General features: G+C 35.8%; 1 protein-coding gene across 4 annotated transcripts in view; it reads right to left on the reverse strand.

The window, feature by feature from the left end:
- The window catches only part of RB1 (RB transcriptional corepressor 1), a 134,990-nt gene that overhangs the window by 89,661 nt on the left and 26,055 nt on the right, over nucleotides 1-19,274 (reverse strand). For all 4 annotated transcript variants that reach the window (XM_070044083.1, XM_030882280.2, XM_060288116.2 and 1 more), the window contains exons 3-6: nucleotides 14,612-14,727; nucleotides 10,627-10,746; nucleotides 3,608-3,646; nucleotides 2,538-2,605 (exon numbers count right to left, since the gene is read on the reverse strand). In XM_070044083.1, the coding sequence (XP_069900184.1) occupies nucleotides 2,538-2,605; nucleotides 3,608-3,646; nucleotides 10,627-10,746; nucleotides 14,612-14,727 (343 nt within the window). The remainder of the gene's footprint in view (nucleotides 1-2,537; nucleotides 2,606-3,607; nucleotides 3,647-10,626; nucleotides 10,747-14,611; nucleotides 14,728-19,274) is intronic.

The following is a 19,274-nucleotide window of genomic DNA, read 5'->3' on the forward strand; positions in this document are numbered from 1 at the left end:
ACACAGGTTCAAGCCCTGGCCTGGGAAGATCGCATATGCCGTGGAGCAACTAAGCCCGTGCGCCACAACTACAGAGCCTGTGCTCTAGAGCCCGTGAGCCACAACTACTGAGCCCACCTGCCACAACTACTGAAGCCCATGTGCCTAGAGCCTGTGCTCCACAACAAGAGAAGCCACTGCAATGAGAAGCCAGCACACCACAACGAAGAGTAGCCCTTGCTCGCTGCAACTAGAGAAAGCCCACACAACAAAGACTCAATGCAGCCAAAAATAAATAAATAAAATAAATAAATTTACTAAAAAAAATTATGAATGAAGTATAAGTCTATCATGAGAATTTTACATTTAGGTATTATTATAATAATTCAGTCCCTATGTCTAAATTTATTTTGATTTTTCCTTCTTTAAACTCACTTCCAGTTTTGGTAAGAGTTATAAAATTTACTACCTCTGAAAATCATTTTGAAGAATGATACACGTTAGTCTTCAGTTCTATTTATTTATGAAACCTCATATATTTTCAATTTCAACTCACTCCAAAATATTAAGAAATAACCAAAGCCATTAGGAAATAATAAAATTAGTACATAATTGTAAAGTCATCTATAAAGCAATTATTTAGCACAAAATCCTAAAAGTTTATATAACATACAACTAAAGAGCTGTATATTTATTATAAAGAGCTGTATATAAGGAAATTAATGCATATAATAAACACCTAAGAAAAAAATAGTGTAGCTACACAAAATATACAAATGATATAGCTATGACATATTTGCTTATGGCTCTATGTTGTGCAGTATTTTTAAAAGAGAAGTTTAATTTGATTCATTTTCTATCTTATTGGTATCTGACTGCTAAACCACTAATAATCCCAATACTGAAGGTATAGAAACTTTCTGGTTAATGTATTAAATCTCAAATTTTAAAAAAGGAATTCTTCAAATATTCAAGGAACAAAATGGGGGGGTGGTAAATTAAGCTAGTCTCAGATTTCTCAACAGCAATGTTCAATTCCAGAAAATAGTGTCCTGAGGAAAAAAAACATGATACAAGAACAGAATACTCGGGCTTCCCTGGTGGCGCAGTGGTTGAGAGTCCACCTGCCGATGCTGGGGACACGGGTTCGTGCCCCGGTCCGCGAAGATCCCACATGCCGCGGAGCGGCTGGGCCCGTGAGCCATGGCCGCTGAGCCTGCGCGTCCGGAGCCTGTGCTCCGCAACGGGAGAGGCCACAGCAGTGAGAGGCCCGCGTACCACACACACACACAAAAAACCCCTGAATACTCAACCAAGTTGTCCTTCAAGTCTAAAGACTACAGACATGGTTCATAAACATGTCAAACATAGAAAACATGGCGCCAAAAAGGCTTTTTTGAAAAACTCCTTCACGGTAAAATCCAGTCAGCTAAGGATAGACCAAAATAAAGAACTCAGAAATGGAGAAGCTATGATACAGGAGTGACAATAAGCTTAGAAACCATTTTAAATACATAAATGAGACAAAACAACTGTGATAATTATAATTACAGAACAGGATGTAAATATTATAATCTTTGGTAATGTAATGATAACAAAAAAAAGCAAATCTGAAAGTAGGGAATAGGAAGGTGACAGGAAGAGTGAGAATTCTTTTTCTTCAGAGCAGATTAATATATATTGCCTTAACTCAAAACACAAAGTTAAATAAAGATTCTAACTTCTTAATGTTTTCATAATCTTAGAGAAATATTTTAAGAAATAACACTGCTTAAGTGACAAAACATAAATTTAAGCAATTCCTTCCATTTCTCTTATTTTCTTCTATAAAATTTGAGTAAAATTAATTTTTATATTTTAAACATAGGACAATATATTATTTTTAGAAACTTATATATATGTTTGTGAGTGCACTCATCCACCCACCTTTTTTAATCAGAATGTTACTCCAGATACATTTTTGTGCATACAACCACATAATTTTAATGATGATTATTTCTAGGCGGGTTTTGGGTAATTTTTCTACATTTTTCTTTGCGCTTTGCTGTATTATTTGCATTCTTTATCATGAATATATATCACTTTTATAAAAACAGTAACATTATTCTTAAAAATAGGAAAGAATGAAAAATATTAGAAAAAGAAATGAAATGAGACATTTTCAAGGTTGCCTCCAGTATCAGAATTACAAGAACTTGCTAACAGTTAAAAAGTCACACAAAGAACTAGGGGGAAGGAGGAACAATATTAAATAGAATTAAATTTTTTTTTTTTTTTTTTTTGCGGTACGCGGGCCTCTCACTGCTGTGGCCTCTCCCGCCGCGGAGCACAGGCTCCGGACGCGCAGGCCCAGCGGCCACGGCTCACGGGCCCAGCCGCTCCGCGGCATGCGGGATCCTCCCGGACCGGGGCACGAACCCGCACCCCCTGCACCGGCAGGCGGACTCCCAACCACTGCGCCACCAGGGAAGCCCAGAATTAAAATTTTGAGCTTACTCGAAAGAATTATCAATTACTACATTTGAAACATTAGTATGTAACAAACATAATGACTTTACCTTTAGCTAGTAAAAACGTGAGCCAAGAAACTTTTAGCGCCAACATAGAATTTATTTCCGTAGATATCCTAATAAACAAATAGAAAGAAGAAAAAAAAAAAACTCACACTGTTTTCCAACTACACCGTTTTTTTTCATTTTTTACAATTATAGACCAGAGTTGATCGCATAATAGAATACAGTCCGTCTTAAATGCACAATTTACACATGAATTCAATTTGTCTCAATTCAGTTAGTGTTTTCACCATGTTATTTATATTTTCCCAAAGTAGTATACATTTCTTAAAGAAAATATTGAATATCTTCTACTGTAATCTAAAACTAGGCACAGAAATTAGTATAATATGACATACATGGTTTCCAATTAATGCTTTTCTGCTCTCTTTTCTAATTAAAATCAATTTTCTGTGAGCAGAAAAATAGAGGTTTGGGTGACTCTACCAAATTAACACTATGTCTTCATAAACGTTAAGTTATTCACTTGTTGGAATTAATGAGTGAAATTAATAGAGTTAATTAATTAATACACAATTTCCCTTTGTATCAATCATCTTCGGTATCATTACTTCAATGAGGCAGAAAATCTCACATAATACTCGTTCTGTTTCCGAAGAAAAACTCTAGAGCTCTTACAATGGTATACTGTTGGAACATGTATCATGCATTTAAAAAGACTACTTAGAAATTTTAATATAGACGTTCATGTTTATTCTTACTCAAAAGTTATGCTCTGAGTCTTAGTTAATAAAATGTCTATAATATACTCTGAAAAAAGAGTTTGTCAATGAATTGGCATTTTTCCCAGAGCTGGTAAAATGTTGCTCTGAATTAACTTCGACCTTATTAGTTCTCCCTTGTAGTAAAAGGCATGTATTTCATACCACTTTCTTTGTGAAAAGATAAATAATCCGTATAGGGCTTAAATCTATGACCTTAACTTATGAAGTATCATAGAACAGTCAATCAAACTAACACTGAAACTATCAACGTGTTTGGGATTTTTCCACAAAAATCTCTAAAAAAAAAAAAAAACCCCAAAAGTGAAAAATAACATACTCTGAGGTACTTACGAACTGCTGGGTTGTGACAAATATATAAGTTCACATGTTCTGAAAGGAAGAAATAATTATGTTAACATTATGGCTTTTTTAAAAGTTACTTTTAAATTTTTTTCATAATTTAGAAATCAGTTTTATCATGCTTTATTCATCTTATTTTAAGAAGGATACATTTTTTCTCAAGTACAGCATTATAAAACAAAGTTAAAGTAGATGTTTCCAATTTATGACATTTCACATATCACTGTAATATCTAATTACAAAAAGACTGAATTCGATATGTGCATTTCTAACTTGGAATACATTCTGTAATTGAACCTTGATCTGGTTAGAATCTCAGATCAGGTCATAAAAGCTTATTTAACTAATAGTGTCACTGAAATAACACAACTGAAAGTACCACAGTAAGTCCCCTATACACGAACCTTCAAGTTGCAAACTTTCAAAGATGTGAATGTGAGTTTACACGTCCAATCATGTAAGTTAGTTCACGTGTCTGGCGTACACTGTCACCTGTGTGCATCCTCTACAAGTGGTTGTGCTTTGTGTACTTTACTGTACAGTACTGTATAGAGTACAGTAGTACAGTGTCTTTATTTCAAGGCCAGGATGTCTGGAAGCAAGCGTAAAAGTAGCAGTGATGTAGCTGGTACTACTGTACTTTTCAAGGTACTGTACTGTAAGATTAAAAATGTTTTCTTTATTTTTTTGTGTTTGTTTATTTTTTATGTATTATCTGTGTGAAAAGTATTATAAACCTTTTACAGTACAGTACTATGTAGCCAATTGTGTTAGTTGGGTACCTAGGCTAACTTTGCTGGACTTTACGAACAAATTGGACTTACGAACATGCTCTCGGAATGGAACTCATTCATATGTAGGGGACTTACTGTATAAAACCTACCTATTTAGGACAATGACTTCTGGAATAGTGGAGAAGGTTCTCTGCAGACCTGTTTCCTAATGTAATAACTACAATTGGTAAAACTATTTTTAAAAAACCATTTAAAGTCTCTGGAAATTTTCCTAAGGGCATACAACAAAAAAAGGAAATATTTCTTCAAGAAAATCTACTAAATCTTGGTAAGAACAATGACAGTCTATAGAATTCAAAGCAAAACTCATTTCCTCCTCCTCTCCAGCTCAGCATAACAAAGCTCTACTCCCGGCAGGTGTAGCCAAGACACAGGGCTCTTCTCTCTCCAGCTCCCAGCCTAGAACTATCTCTCAGGGAAGAGTCGGCTCCCAGCATTTCTCATCGCCCCCAGATCTGTGTTGCAGAAAGTCTATCCCAAGCAAGAGGAGCTGAGAGGTCTGGGGCTCCTGTCTTCCGCTTAGCCCCCACTCATAGGGTAAAGTTTTACTCCAGGCACAGAGCACATCAAAAATACTGACTTCTCTTGCCGAGCAGCTCATAGGACAGAGGTTCCAGCCAAGAAAGGCAATCTGGGAAGACCAGGGGCTATCGCCTCTTCTCAGTGCCCTACTCTTAAAACAGAGGTATCACTCCAAGAGAAGAGACCACTGCCCCCATCCTGACCTCCCAAGCAGTGGCACAGAAGTGGTGCCTAGGGGAGAGGCAGGCCCTAAGAACACAGAGCCTTGAGCTCTCCCCAAGGGAACTCATTTGGAATGGAGTGTGGGGATGCTCAAGAATAAGAGAACTGTTGAAAGCAATACAGACTTTGGTGGAAGCAAGTAAGAGAAAGCCAACAGATCTTATGAGAGCAAAAAGCTAAATCTTAGATCATCTAGGAGAGAACCAGAGAAAGAAACAGCTAAGAATAGCTCTCCTAGTATCAAAATAAGCCTCAAGGCTAGCCTCAAATACTACTCCTGCAGAGGGAGCCAAATTTAATTGGATTAGACTGTAAAGCAACTTGTGACCCAGAGCATTGTCAAAAACAATTAAGCAGGACTTCCCTGGTGGTGCAGTGGTTACGAATCCCCTTGCCAATGCAGGGGACATGGGTTCGAGCCCTGGTCCGGGAAGATCCCACATGCCGCGGAGCAACTAAGCCCGTGCGCCACCACTACAGAGCCTGTGCTCTAGAGCCCGCAAGCCACAACTATGAAAGCCCGCGCACCTAGAGCCTGTGCTCCACAACAAGAGAAACCACCGCAATGAGAAGCCTAGGCACTGCAGCAAAGAGTAGACCCCACTCGCTGCAACTAGAGAAAAGCCCGCATGCAGCCACGAAGACCCAAGGCAGCCAATAAATAAATAAATACATTTATTTAAAAAAAAAAACAATAAAGCAATCAGTCGGCAAATAGTGAGAGGTAGCAACTAGGTGTGATATCAACAGAGGCAGTTAGCTTAAGAACAGGGAAAGGATAGCCAAGGAGAACCCAGCTAAAACCACTGTCAGCTCTTGAGTGACTATGCACCTGTCCAAGGCTACACTAAGGAGCAAGATTAGAGGCTACACACTGTGGGAGAAAAAGACTTCATTGAGATAGTACAGCTAAGCCACTAAACAAATAACAAAGACAAAACAACAGCAGCAAGCCCCATGAGAGAAAAGAATCAGCTCCCAGCGTTACTACAATGTTATAAAAAATGTCTGGTTTTCAAAAATAAATATGAAATATGCAAAGCAGGGAAATGTGACCTCTACATAGGGAAAAAAGCAGATAACAGTAATTTTATTTAAGAGAATCAAAGTGTCAGACTTAACAAAGACTTCAAAACAGCAATTATAAATATGTTCAAAGGACTAACGGAAATCATGCTTAAAGAAGAAAAAAAGGTACGCTGACAATGTCTCAACCAACAGAGGATTATCAATAAAAAGACAGAAATTACTTTAAAAGAACCAAAGGGCAATTTGAGTTGAAAAGTATAATAACCAAAATAAAAAATTCACTAGAGGGACTCAAAAGTAGATCTGAGCTGGCAGAACAAAAGAAGCACTAAGCTTGAAGACAGATCAAAAGAGATTATGTGGTTTAAAGAACAAAGAGATAAAAGAAGAAGAAAAATGAAGAGGCTCACCAAAAAATATATTGGTGTATTTTTTGGACACCAAAAGATACACGAATATATGTGTAATGGGAGTACCAGAAAAGAATGGAGAGAGAGAGAAAAAAAAAATTTTGTAAATGGCTGAAAACTCCCAAGTCTACACATCCAAGAAACAGAACCACCTCCAAGTTGAATAAATGTAAAGAGATTCACACCTAGATATATCATAGGATAAATGTTGAAAGACAAAGAGAAAATCCTGAAAGCAGCAAGAGAAAAATGATCCATCATATCCAAGGGAACACAATAACATTAACAGGTGACTTCTCAACAGAAGCAATGAAGATCAGAAGGCAGTGGGATTACATACTCAAAGAAAGAAAAAAATGTAAACTAAGACTCATATATACAGCAAAACTACCTTTCACAAGTGATGGTGAAACAGATAGTCTCAAACAAAAACAGAGAATGTGCAAACTCATCTTATAAAAAAATAGTAAAAGAAGTTCAGGCTGAAAACAAATGACCCAAGACAGTAATTCACATCCACATGAATAAACAAAGAGCACTGGTAAAGGTAATTATGTTATTATGAAAGATGGTATAATTACATATTTCTTCTCCTAACTGATATAAAATATAATTGCATAACACAATATGTATATATTGCATCCTTGGGCCTCTAACACATGAAATGTAATGTGTTTGACAACAGCAGCACAAAGAGGTGGGTAGGAGCAAAGCTGCATTGGAGTAAACACATGACACAAGATGATAAATCAAATCCATGGAAACAAATGAAGAGAAGACGAAATGATATATAATAAAGTTAATATAACAAACTCTATATACACTTGCTCTCCTTTATACTGTCAACTACTTTAAAAGACATACAACCCAAATGACTATAAGTAGATGAATGGATAAATAAAATGTGATGTAGGCATACAATGGAATATTATTCCATAATAAATAGTAATGAAGTATTGAAACATGCTACAACATGGATGAACCATGAAAACATGCTAAGTGAAAGAAGCCAGTCACAAAAAATATGTAGATCAAAAATTTACACAGAGAAAACTATCTTATATAAAAAAAGCAGATGGTAATCAAGAGGGAATTTTTATAATTATAGAAAATATGTTTAATGTCAGATGCGTTGTTTTATATCATTTTGTAATTTAGTGTAACTCAGAATAGAATGTTATCATACAGTAAAGATAATAACATACAATATAAATCTATGCTGTCTAATATGTTAACCACAAGCTCCTATGGCTACTGAACACCTGAAGTGTTTTTGGTTGGTACAAATGAAGTTGTGCTGTAAATGTAAATTACATACCAAAGTATTAAAAAAAATACTTAGTATGAGAAAAAGAATGTAAAACTTCTCTATTGGTTTCATGTTTTCCTGTTGAAATATAATTTACCTAACATAAAATTCATCATTTTAAAGTGTATAAATTCAGTAGTTTTTAGTATATTCACTTTGTTATGTAATCATCACCGTTATCTAAAATTTCCATCACCCCAAAAAGAAACCCCACATCTTTTAACAGATACCCCTCATTCCCTTCACTTCCCATTCCCTAGTAATCACTAACCTATCTTCCATCTCATGGATATGCCTGTTCTGGACATATCATAAAATGAAATATGTGGCCTTTTGTGTCTGGTATCTTTCACTTAGCTTAATGTTTTCAAGGTTCATCCATATTGTAGCATGTAGCAGAACTTTATTCCCTTTTATGGCTGAACAATATTCTACCATATGGATAGATCACATTTTGTTTATCCATTCATCAGCTGATGGACATTCAGGGTGTTTCCACTTTTTGGCTATTATAAATAATGCTGCCATGAACATCTGTATACAAATTTATGTGTTGAAATTTGATATTCTGGGATATATGAGTTAAATAAAATGTTAAAATTAATTTCACTTGTTTCTTTTTACTTGTCATGCAGCTACTAGAATATTTAAAATATATGGCTTGGGTTTCCCTGGTGGCGCAGTGGTTAAGAATCTGCTTGCCAATGCAGGGGAGACAGGTTCGAGCCCTGGTCTGGGAAGATCCCACATGCCACGGAGCAACTAAGCCCGTGCACCACAACTACTGAGCCTGCACTCTAGAGCCCGCGAGCCACAACTACTGAAGCCCACGTGCCTAGAGCCCGTGCTCCGCAACAAGAGAAGCCACCGCAATGAGAAGCACGTGCAGCACAACTAAGAGTAGCCGCTGCTCGCTGCAACTAGAGAAAGCCCACGTGCAGCAATGAAGACCCAACAGAGCCAAAAATAATAAATATATATATATATATGGCTTGCATTTTTATATTTCTATGTGACAGCATTAATGTAGTTAATAATAGCTTTAAAAGCTACTGTTTATTTAGCATTTAGTATGTGCTAGGAGGTGAGCTAACCAGTAACATTATCTCACAATTACTCTGCAAGGAGAGCATTATTAGCTACATTTTACAGATTAAAATTGAGGTTTAAAGACGTTAAGTACGTTTCCCTAGCTCACACAGTCAATGAATGACAAAATTATTAATACCTAGATCTGTTTAGCTTTTTAAAAGTTATCATAATCACTACAGCACATTGCCATATATACACATATAGTCTACCCTGAAATAAATAGGCTTTAGTATCACAGTTAATCTTCCCAACTGCTCTTCAAAAGAAGGTACATATAAGATAGAAGAAATCTTACTGATCTACTTCAAGGCCAATATACACTAAATTATCTCATATAACTAGTCAATAAAAATTCCAAATCTCTTTTGCAAAGGCCTGAGTGACCTTTTAAAGGCCAAATCTGACTATGTCACTCTCTAGCTTAAAATCAATAACTTTCCATCTCCTGCTGGGTAAAGTCCAAGCTCACTATCAGTCTAATTCCCTCCTACCTTTTAGCAATTAGCAATATCAAAATACTTTACAGTACTGCTCTGGCTTTGCGCACATGCTAATCACTCTGCCTAGGATACTCAGTCCCAGTCTCCACATATTTTGCTTGCTGAGTTTCTATCTATCCTTTAAACCCTACTCAGACATTGCCTTCTTCTATAGTTTTTTCACCCCATAATTATTCTTCTTACCTTTAAATATACACAGTATTTTGCCCACTACATAATTTCTACTTCTTACAAATAATCCTCTACAGTAGCGCATCAAATGATTATTGCACTTATTTTTATTAAAAGATAGAATTTATTTATTTACTATAAGCTAATTGATGATCATAGTAGCATAAGATTTTACATCCCTAGCGTCTAACACATAGCGGGTACTAACAGTCACTTCATTAATGCTTGTTGTAGTTTCTTAATTTATGTGGAATAAAACAGCTGATAGGCTGAAGTTTCTTAAAGGATATTCCACAAAAAAACTACTTCTTCTAAACCACCATGGAGAATACAGGTCATAGCTCAGTAGTATAGGTCACATACACCTTCCAGTGCCAACATGCTTTCTTTTTCTAAACACAGTATCACCATTAGGAAGAATTCTAAATTTAGGTCACCCTTCCATTCAGAGCTACAAGTCTTCTGGCAGAGAAGGCTAAAGTGGAAACTAGCTTTAAGTTTGTTAAAAAAAAAAATGAGAACCATGAGTAAAACAAGTAATTTTGGAAGAAACATTCAGAATGAATATGATTGGACAAATAAGAAAGTTAAGAATATTAAGGGGACAGGGCTTCCCTGGTGGCGCAGTGGTTGAGAGTCCGCCTGCCGATGAAGGGGACACGGGTTGGTGCCCCGGTCCGGGAGGGTCCCACATGCCGCGGAGCGGCTGGGCCCGTGAGCCATGGCCGCTGAGCCTGCGCGTCCCGAGCCTGTGCTCCGCAACGGGAGAGGCCACAGCAGTGAGAGGCCCGCGTACCGCAAAAAAAAAAAAAAAAAAAAAAAAAAAAGAATATTAAGGGGACAAATCTAAGGTGTAATACTTAATAACTTTACTAAGGATGTAACAGTTCCCAGATGGAAACTAATCATGAACAATGATACGAAAAAGCAGGGTGTAACCCTAATAAAATTTGTACTTTACCTTTCTAATTTGCTGTAGAGTGCACACAACACATTATACTTCTTCAACAGTCTTGACATAACATTATCAACTTTGATACTGGTATCGATTTCTTTTAGTAAGTCAAAAAATTTATAGACACTACAAAGGAAAGAATAGAAAAAAGTGAATCCATAACTTTAAAAATTCATTTTGTTTCATTTTCAAAGCATAGACATTTCAATTCAAAACACGTTAGCTCTACACCAAATCACTATTATATATCCTTTAGAAGGAACTTAGATTTTGCATTTTACTAGAATTTAAAGAGGAAAAAAATCAACTAGTCTTCAACCTATACCACTATATCTATACATCTATGCCTACATCTACTTATCATCAAGAACACAGAAAAAAAACATAAGGGTTATAACAGACATATACATATATTTATTTCTGTATCTATCTATATGTTTTAAAATCACAAGTTCCCATCCATTTACCCAATTCCAACACAAAAACTACAGGGTTCCTTCCAGTGTTTCCCTTTCCACATTCATAACTCTTCTTTGACAGTGAGAAACCTGTGACCCACTTATCTTTAATTTACTCATTTAATCAATCCCCCTATATAAGTACCAAGCTACCCACTCCTCCACATGGGCACCCTCTTCTCCTGCTCAGACTGACTCCCCCCATCCTGGACTGCCCTCCCGCCTCCACATGGACACCATCCTCACCCTAGTAGGGCTCTGACTCCTCACCCCAGACTGCCCTTACCCCACATGTGCCATGACTCCCTATACCAGCTGCCCGCACACCCTGCTTGGTCTCTGACATTGCACAGCAAGCAGCCCATGTCAAGAAGCCCCAGGCCCCTGGTGGATGACCTTCTCATCCCACTGTGGCTCTGGCATCCTCCTCTGGGCACCACAGTGCTCCCCACCACAGATGCACACACCTACTTTCTTCAGCCCACCAGCGGTTTTAGGACTGAATTGTTGGGGAAGGGAAAAGGGAAACTGATTAAAAATTTTAAGTTGTTTAAATAATAACTTTAAATCATTGTTTATTGTTTTCTATAAAAATTAACCTATTTGAAATATCAATACATACATTTTTGACTTCTGAAAAATGGGGCGCTACAGATAGCAATCATCAACTGCACCTCACATACTCACTTCTAATCAAGTTTGTCTAAGGAGTTATACCAAAGCAGCTAACTGAACTACAGGGTAGTCACTAGACCCATCCATAGGCTGTCTAGCAACCAGTGAGTTACAGGCTTCATTCTAAAAAGAGGGCTGTACCACTCAGACATTTATCTTGGGAACTGGAAAAATAAAAGCCTCAGCTAATCAGCAGAGGGCACAGAACACAAAAGAAGGTTATGAAAAGTTCCACTGATATAGAGGGGATTGGGGCAGCCATGACAAGCTTTGTGGGAAAGCAAATAAAGGAGGAATAGAAATGATACAGAGTAGATAATCATGATGCTGCTTAGAAAAGAAAAAGAATGGGGACTTCCCTGGTGGCGCAGTGGTTTAAGAATCCACCTGCCAACGCAGGGGACACGGGTTCAAGCCTCGGTCCAGGAAGATCCCACACGCCACGGAGCAACCAAGCCCGCACGCCACAACTACTGAAGCCCGCACATCTAGAGACCGTGCTCCACAACAAGAGAAGCCACAGCAATGAGACGCCCGCACACTGCAATGAAGAGGAGCCCCTGCTAGATGCAACTAGAGAAAGCCCACACGTAGAAATGAAGACTCAGCGCAACCAAAAATAAATAGATAAATAAAAATCGATCCTTTAAAAAAAGAAAAAGAATGGAGCTAACCTGCTGAGAAAAAGAAATCAAACTTAGAATGGCATTTATTCAGGAACCACTCTCAATTGCAGCTTTGAGATATATGGCAATACCTATCCATGGAGCACCATGAAAACTGTGAATTGTTACTAAAAAGCCTTCTTTTTCTAGGGGTAACTTAAGTGGGTCTCTATTCCTTCTGTAGTCCTCCTCTGAAGGAAAGAAGTGAAGGCAGGAAGGTGAGAGGAAGGCAGGCAGACAGGCATAAAAAGCCATAATTAAAACACACAGATCTGTAGATAACTACATATTCTAGGAGCAGTGCTCCATGGATTGATAATGGTCCATAAACTGTTTACCAGTCCACAATTAAGTACAGAAATTGGGGGTAAACACTTAAAAGCTTTTATGGCAATTTGACACTAATTTTAATGCCTGCTGAATCCAATAATAAAAAATTTAGTCCTGTGTTTAGTATGATTTTTGTTTCATTTTTCTAGTAATTAATTTATATTACTTATTTTTAAAACATCAGTCTATGACATACTGGGTAGAAAAGAAACTAGCCCTTCACCAGAGTACTTTTAAGAAGCAGTGGTTTAGATAACATTCCTGGATAGTTATCAGAACACTGAGAGATGCCCTAAGAAAAAGTTGTACCAAATACATTACTATAATTATTGTAGTGATATTATTTATGATTTGCCCATTTTATAAATCAGAGTTACTCTATGAATACTCAGAGAAAAAGCTTAGGAAAATCTTTTCCGGGAAAATTCTTTCACCTTATAAAGGATGTAATAGACTTTCTCTGTCATATTTATTTGGCAGTCTATGGATAGCTATATAACACTGTATTGCAGTCATCTGTTTAATTTAAACTGGATGAGTTTCTTGAGGTCAGAGACTATATCTCACCTCTATATCATTAGAACCTAGTAGAGTAACACAGCGCCTAGCAGTTGGTAAGTTTTGTTTCCTTCCCCCTTTTTGTTTGGGGGGGTGGTGCGGGTAATAGGAGGAATCTACAGAAAAAAAGAGATCAAGACCTCATCAGCACCTATGGTGTTCCAGGCATTGACTCGAGAACTATTTACTTCTCTGCTCGTTATAAGTTATTTAATTCTCAAAATTCTATCAAGTAGTTAATAATTTTTATTTCGCAGGAAAGGAAAGGAACCCGAGACTTAATAAGGATAAGCAATCTGCTCCAAGTCATATACCTTGTAAAATAAACCCAGTCTATCTTAACCCAAACATTCATTCTCTTTCTGATCCTCAGAGGTCACGAAAACATATGCTGAATAAATCAACGTAAAATTTTACCTCTATATTTAGATTATTTTTCAGCTATATAAAAACTATTTTGATTTAGTGATTTTAGTTAATAAAGTTAAACTGTGAAATCTGTGAGAGGTAAACCAATTCATATTCAATAAGTTAAATATGAACATACAAGGCCTTTGTTTCCACATTTTATTTAGAGGTAATAAGAAAAAGTTACTAAAATATGCAACAATTTATCTCATTTACACAAAATACCAATTATGTCTAACTCTAGACGGTTTTATCCAAGAAAAAACATATACTACTATCTTTTTGGTAAAATTATTTACTGTTACATTTCATAAACATACTGCAAAAGAAATGACTGGAATTCCCAGAAGGCTTCTCTTGACTTACTGGAAACAGTAAACTCCTCTTATTAGGCTTAGAAACTCAATACAGACTTTAATTAAGTAATTACAGGGACAAGTATTATAATAGATACTCAACTGAACATACAGTCTCAAAACATATATAATTATAATATCTATTATATTAAATAATCTTAAACTTTAATAAATCAACTAAATTCCTTTAAGATAGACTCATACTACTTTTACAAAGGTTTTAATATATAAGTCTACTTCATAAATCTTTGCTTTTTTTGTCCATTTTATCAACAGCTACAATTAAGAAAGTTTACAGATAGTGAGAGACACAATGGAAATTTTCCCAGGACAGAAACTGCTACATTTTTAAGAAAGTGCGGCAAAAATACACCTTCATTAAGGGCTCTAATGGAGAACAGGAGTTCACTGGTTGACCTAAGTTTTCTACGTTTTATTTAATTTTAGCATTTTCCACTAATTCCCTAAAGTCTATTAAAATGATAGTTCAGAAATAGTTTTCTTTAATGGCAGAGGCCTATATTAATATAAGAAATTTTACCTGGTTTCAATGTTTTTCTGCAGCTCAGTGAAAGTGAACGGCATCTCATCTAGGTCAACTGCTGCAATAAAGATACAGATTCCCCATAGTTCCTTTTTCTTTTGAACATAACCTTCCTGGAAACAAAACAAGACAAAACAAAACAAAACAAAAAGGTTCAAATATTTCATTAAATCATTCACACACTGGATACTGTGCTAAAACTGTATTATATGCAACTTTTTTCTTATTCAGCATAACAAAATTAATTTGTTACTAAATCTTTATGAGGTCATATACTTGAGAGCATTTAATTCTACACTAGTAACAAACAAACTAGTTACAAAATTAGTAACTAAATTTTATACTATAAGGCAAAAAAATTACTAGAAAGGTCAAAAAGTTAAATTACAACTTTCTATAAAAAATCTAGGGGCCAGTCAGTTCTCTGAAGTAAATATTTTCATTTTTTAGTATTCCAATGTCATCAAAGCCAAGTTGAAAGATTTTAGGCTCCATAAAATGGACTCCAAAATTTTTTTTCTTCTAATTCACTTGTTCTTTTATCAATCTATTGATTCAAGTCTTTTTTTTTAATTTTTAAATTATTTTTATTTTTGGCTGCCTTGGGTCTTCGTTGCTGCGCGTGAGCTTTCTCTAGCTGCGGAGAGCAGGGGCTACTCTTTGTTGGGGTGCTCGGTCTTCTCATTGCAGTGGCTTCTCTTGTTGCGGAGCACGGGCTCTAGGGCACGCAGGCTTCAGCTGTGGCACATGGGCTTAGTTGCTCTGCAGCATGCGGGATGTTCCCGGACCAGGGCTTGAACCCGTGTCCCCTGCATTGGCAGGTGGATTCTTAACCACTGTGCCACCACGGAAGTCCTGATTCAAGTATTTTTTAACCTTATGAAATTCATATCTCTCAGTGCCCTAATTGCCTTCCTTGTAAAATGGAAATACATATTTCACTTTGTAAGAATTAAATGAGATTATATATATAAAGTCCTTAGATCTGGCATATAACTAATATTCAATGAATGATGGCTACCACTATCATTAGAATATTTTTTCATTATCACTAGAATACTTTTTATCCCGAAAAACACATATCCCTATTTAAATATGTAAGTTTTATAGGTAAAATTTGGATTATATTAAATTGAAAACAAAAGAAATACCAAATAATCTGATGTTCTATCAAACAGCTGGAACTGCTTATTACTCTTAACTGGAGATTACAATGGAGCTGAAAAGTATGTGATGCAATTTTATATCGTTCTGAAATCTTAATTATATAAAAGCTTTAGAAAAAAGAATTATTCTAGATTATCAAATTTTATGGATAATATGAAGCTTATCATTATCCAACTCTAAACTTTTCCTTAATTTTAGCTACTTGGGAAATAAATATTTTAAAACTTATATTACAACTATACACCCACTAGAATTGTTAAAATTAAAAAGACTAACAATATCAAAGGTTGATAAGGATGTAAAGCAATGGAACACTCAAACATTACTGATGAAAACGTAAAATGGTACAACCATTTTTGAAAAGAAGTTTGGCAAGTTCTTATAAAGTTATATACCTGCCATAACACTTAGCAATTCCACCCCTAGATATTTATACCCAAGAGAAGTGGAAACTTGGTACCTGAATGTTAACAGCAGCTTCATTCATAAAAACCAAAAACTCAAACAACCCAATATCCAAAAACAGGTGAAGAGATAAACTGTGGTATATCCATTCAATGGAATGTTATTCAACAATAAAAAGGAAAAGTATAAATACACACAACATAGATAAATCTCAGTTATTACACAGAGGAAAGAAAGCCAAATACAGAAGTGTACATGCTGTGTACACTTTGATTTCTACAAAATTCTAGAAAAGGCAAAACTAATCTTTAATGTCAGAAAGTAGATCAGTGGCTGCCTGGGGACAGGACTGGATGTGTGTTGGGGAATGATGACAAAAGAGAATGAGACAACTTTCTGGAGTAATAAAAAATTTTTAGATCTCAATGGTTAAATAACATTTGCCAAAACCTATTGAACTCTTCACTTAAAACTGGTTGATTTAGTGTATATAAATTATACTTCAATAAATTTGACATTGAAACTAGACTACATACTTACTTTTTCTGAAACTGAACAACAAAGTATATATTGCTTGACTGTTATAATGACTATTAAGTATGCTTTAATAAAATGAACATAAACTCATATATATATATATACACTTATAAATATTTACATTATTATGGTCAATTTCTCAGGAACTACTAAGATGTAAAAGGTTGGTTGTCTCTATAATAAACAATTTCCAAACTACCATGATTTTTAAATTTTTATGCTTAATTCTTATCATGATTTTGGTTTGCTTCTTTGCTCAGGCTATCACCTGTTGAACCCAACTTCTCTCAATGTGTCTTCTTTCAGCAACTCCAATCTTTTTTTTACTCTTTTAAAGTTGGGAAATGAAGTATTAAGCTTGTTAAAACTGAGTATGTACTTTATTCATTTTTTTTAAATAGCAAATTTTATTAGGACATAGCAAATACGATTCAACACAAGCTCATTTGAAATGATAAAATGCCTAAATAAAATGTTGTATACATAGGTTCTGACTTTTAAGGACCTGAGGAACTTTCCTATAAGCAAAATGTGTGACCTTTGTTTCAGATGATTTATAAATCTTGTTGTTTTTGTTGTTGATATTGTTGATGTTCTAGCTGCATCCCAATTAACTATATGTATAGATAAAGTGTTCTTTCTTCTTCATACACAGTTATCTATGGAAGAAAAATAAATGTTCCTTCTAAACTTGAGAATATTAAATATTTTAATCACCTACATTTGATTTAGTTCTTTAGAGGGAAACATATTACAGATGAGATCAATGTTATAAAACCAAATGATTCATGCACAAATATTTTTGTTAATCTATGTGAAGAAAATAATCAGTTTCCAATTAAGAGAGTCCTAGAAGTAGAATTTCTACATTAAAGTATTTAAGATTCTAGATATAGAATTATATATAGAGATAGAGATAGATATGGAAAGGGCTTGCATTTTAGTTGTAACCTATAACATCCACTTGGTCTGATCTTATATCTGGATGCCACCAAAATTTGCCAGAGGGAAAAAATTTACAAAGCCATGAAGATGAGAATCAACTACAAGATCCTACTCTATAATCATTCTGTTCACTTTTTAAAATAGTAGATTATACTGGAACACAAATAACATAATTTAACACAAAGTCATCTGATATGATAAATGCCTAAATGGAAAACATCAGCCTAACCACCATATTTGCAATCATTTAAAAATCATAGGGCTTCCCTGGTGGCGCAGTGGTTGAGAGTCTGCCTGCCGATGCAGGGGACACGGATTCGTGCCCCGGTCCAGGAAGATCCCGCATGCCGCAGAGCGGCTGGGTCCGTGAGCCATGGTCGCTGAGCCTGCGTGACCGGAGCCTGTGCTCCGCAACGGGAGAGGCCACAACAGCGAGAGGCCCGCGTACCGCAAAAAAAAAAAAAAAAAAATCGTATATCTTCATATAGTTTTCTTTGCCTCTTCCAGTTTGTTTTTTTATATCTTCCAAAAGTTGATATCTCTAATAATTTTTAAAGAAATATTCATTAAAAAAAAAGAAGAAAAAAAGAAATACTCATTATGCAACTGCCATGGTTTTATGACTTTGGGGATACAGTGATGAAAACAGAAACAAACAAAATTCCCTGTCTCCCTGGCACTTATACTTTTATTTATGTTAAGAACATGCTTTTTGGTGTCAAACATTCAAGAGTTTGAATACTCTAGTGGTATAACTGAGCAACGTGCTTAAATCCAATTAGACCTCAGTTTCTACTAAAATAGGGATGATAATATCTAATCAGAGTCACTATGAAAATTAACAGTAAGGACACTTTTTATTTTTATTTATTTATTTTTTGGGCCTCACGTGGTGGCATGCAGGATCTTAGTTCCCCAACCAGGGTCAAACCTGTGCCCTGTGCAGTGGAAGTGTAAATTCTTAACCACTGGAATGCCAGGGAAGTCTCTGAGGATGCACTTAAGTAATCAGCATGGTGACCGGCATTATACTCATTGAATTACAACCATCAGCAGCAGCACTATTATCAGTGAATCTAGCACTCAGTCCTCTGTATCATATCTGTCTCAATACTATCCGTAATCCAACCTTCTCCACAGCAAAAACATCCATTCCTGGGAATGCTAAGGAATGCTGGAGGTGTGTGTGTGTGTGTGTGTGTGTGTGTGTGTGTGTGTGTGTGTGTGTGTGTGTGTGTGTGTGTGTGTGTGTGTGTGTGTAAGAAATCATGTTTATTGACCTCCAGCCCCTGGAAATCACTCATCTGATTTCAATTCCTTTTCCAGAATATCATACAAATGGAATTATACAGTCTGTAGCCTTTTTCGTCTGGCTTCTTTCACTTAGCATAATGCTTCTGAGGACTCATCCATATTGTTGTATCTATAATATTAGTATTTATTCCTTTTAATTGCTGAGTAGCACTCCATTGTATGAATACCACAATTTATTTATCCACTCCAACAGCTGAATACACTGCTATGAATGAGGCTACTAACCCTAGCCTTAAATATTCAACTACAGATCTTTAGGTGGATGTATGTTCTCATTTTTCTTGGGTGAATA

The sequence above is a fragment of the Globicephala melas genome, chromosome 18, assembly GCF_963455315.2.
Source record: "Globicephala melas chromosome 18, mGloMel1.2, whole genome shotgun sequence".
Lineage (NCBI taxonomy): Eukaryota > Metazoa > Chordata > Mammalia > Artiodactyla > Delphinidae > Globicephala > Globicephala melas.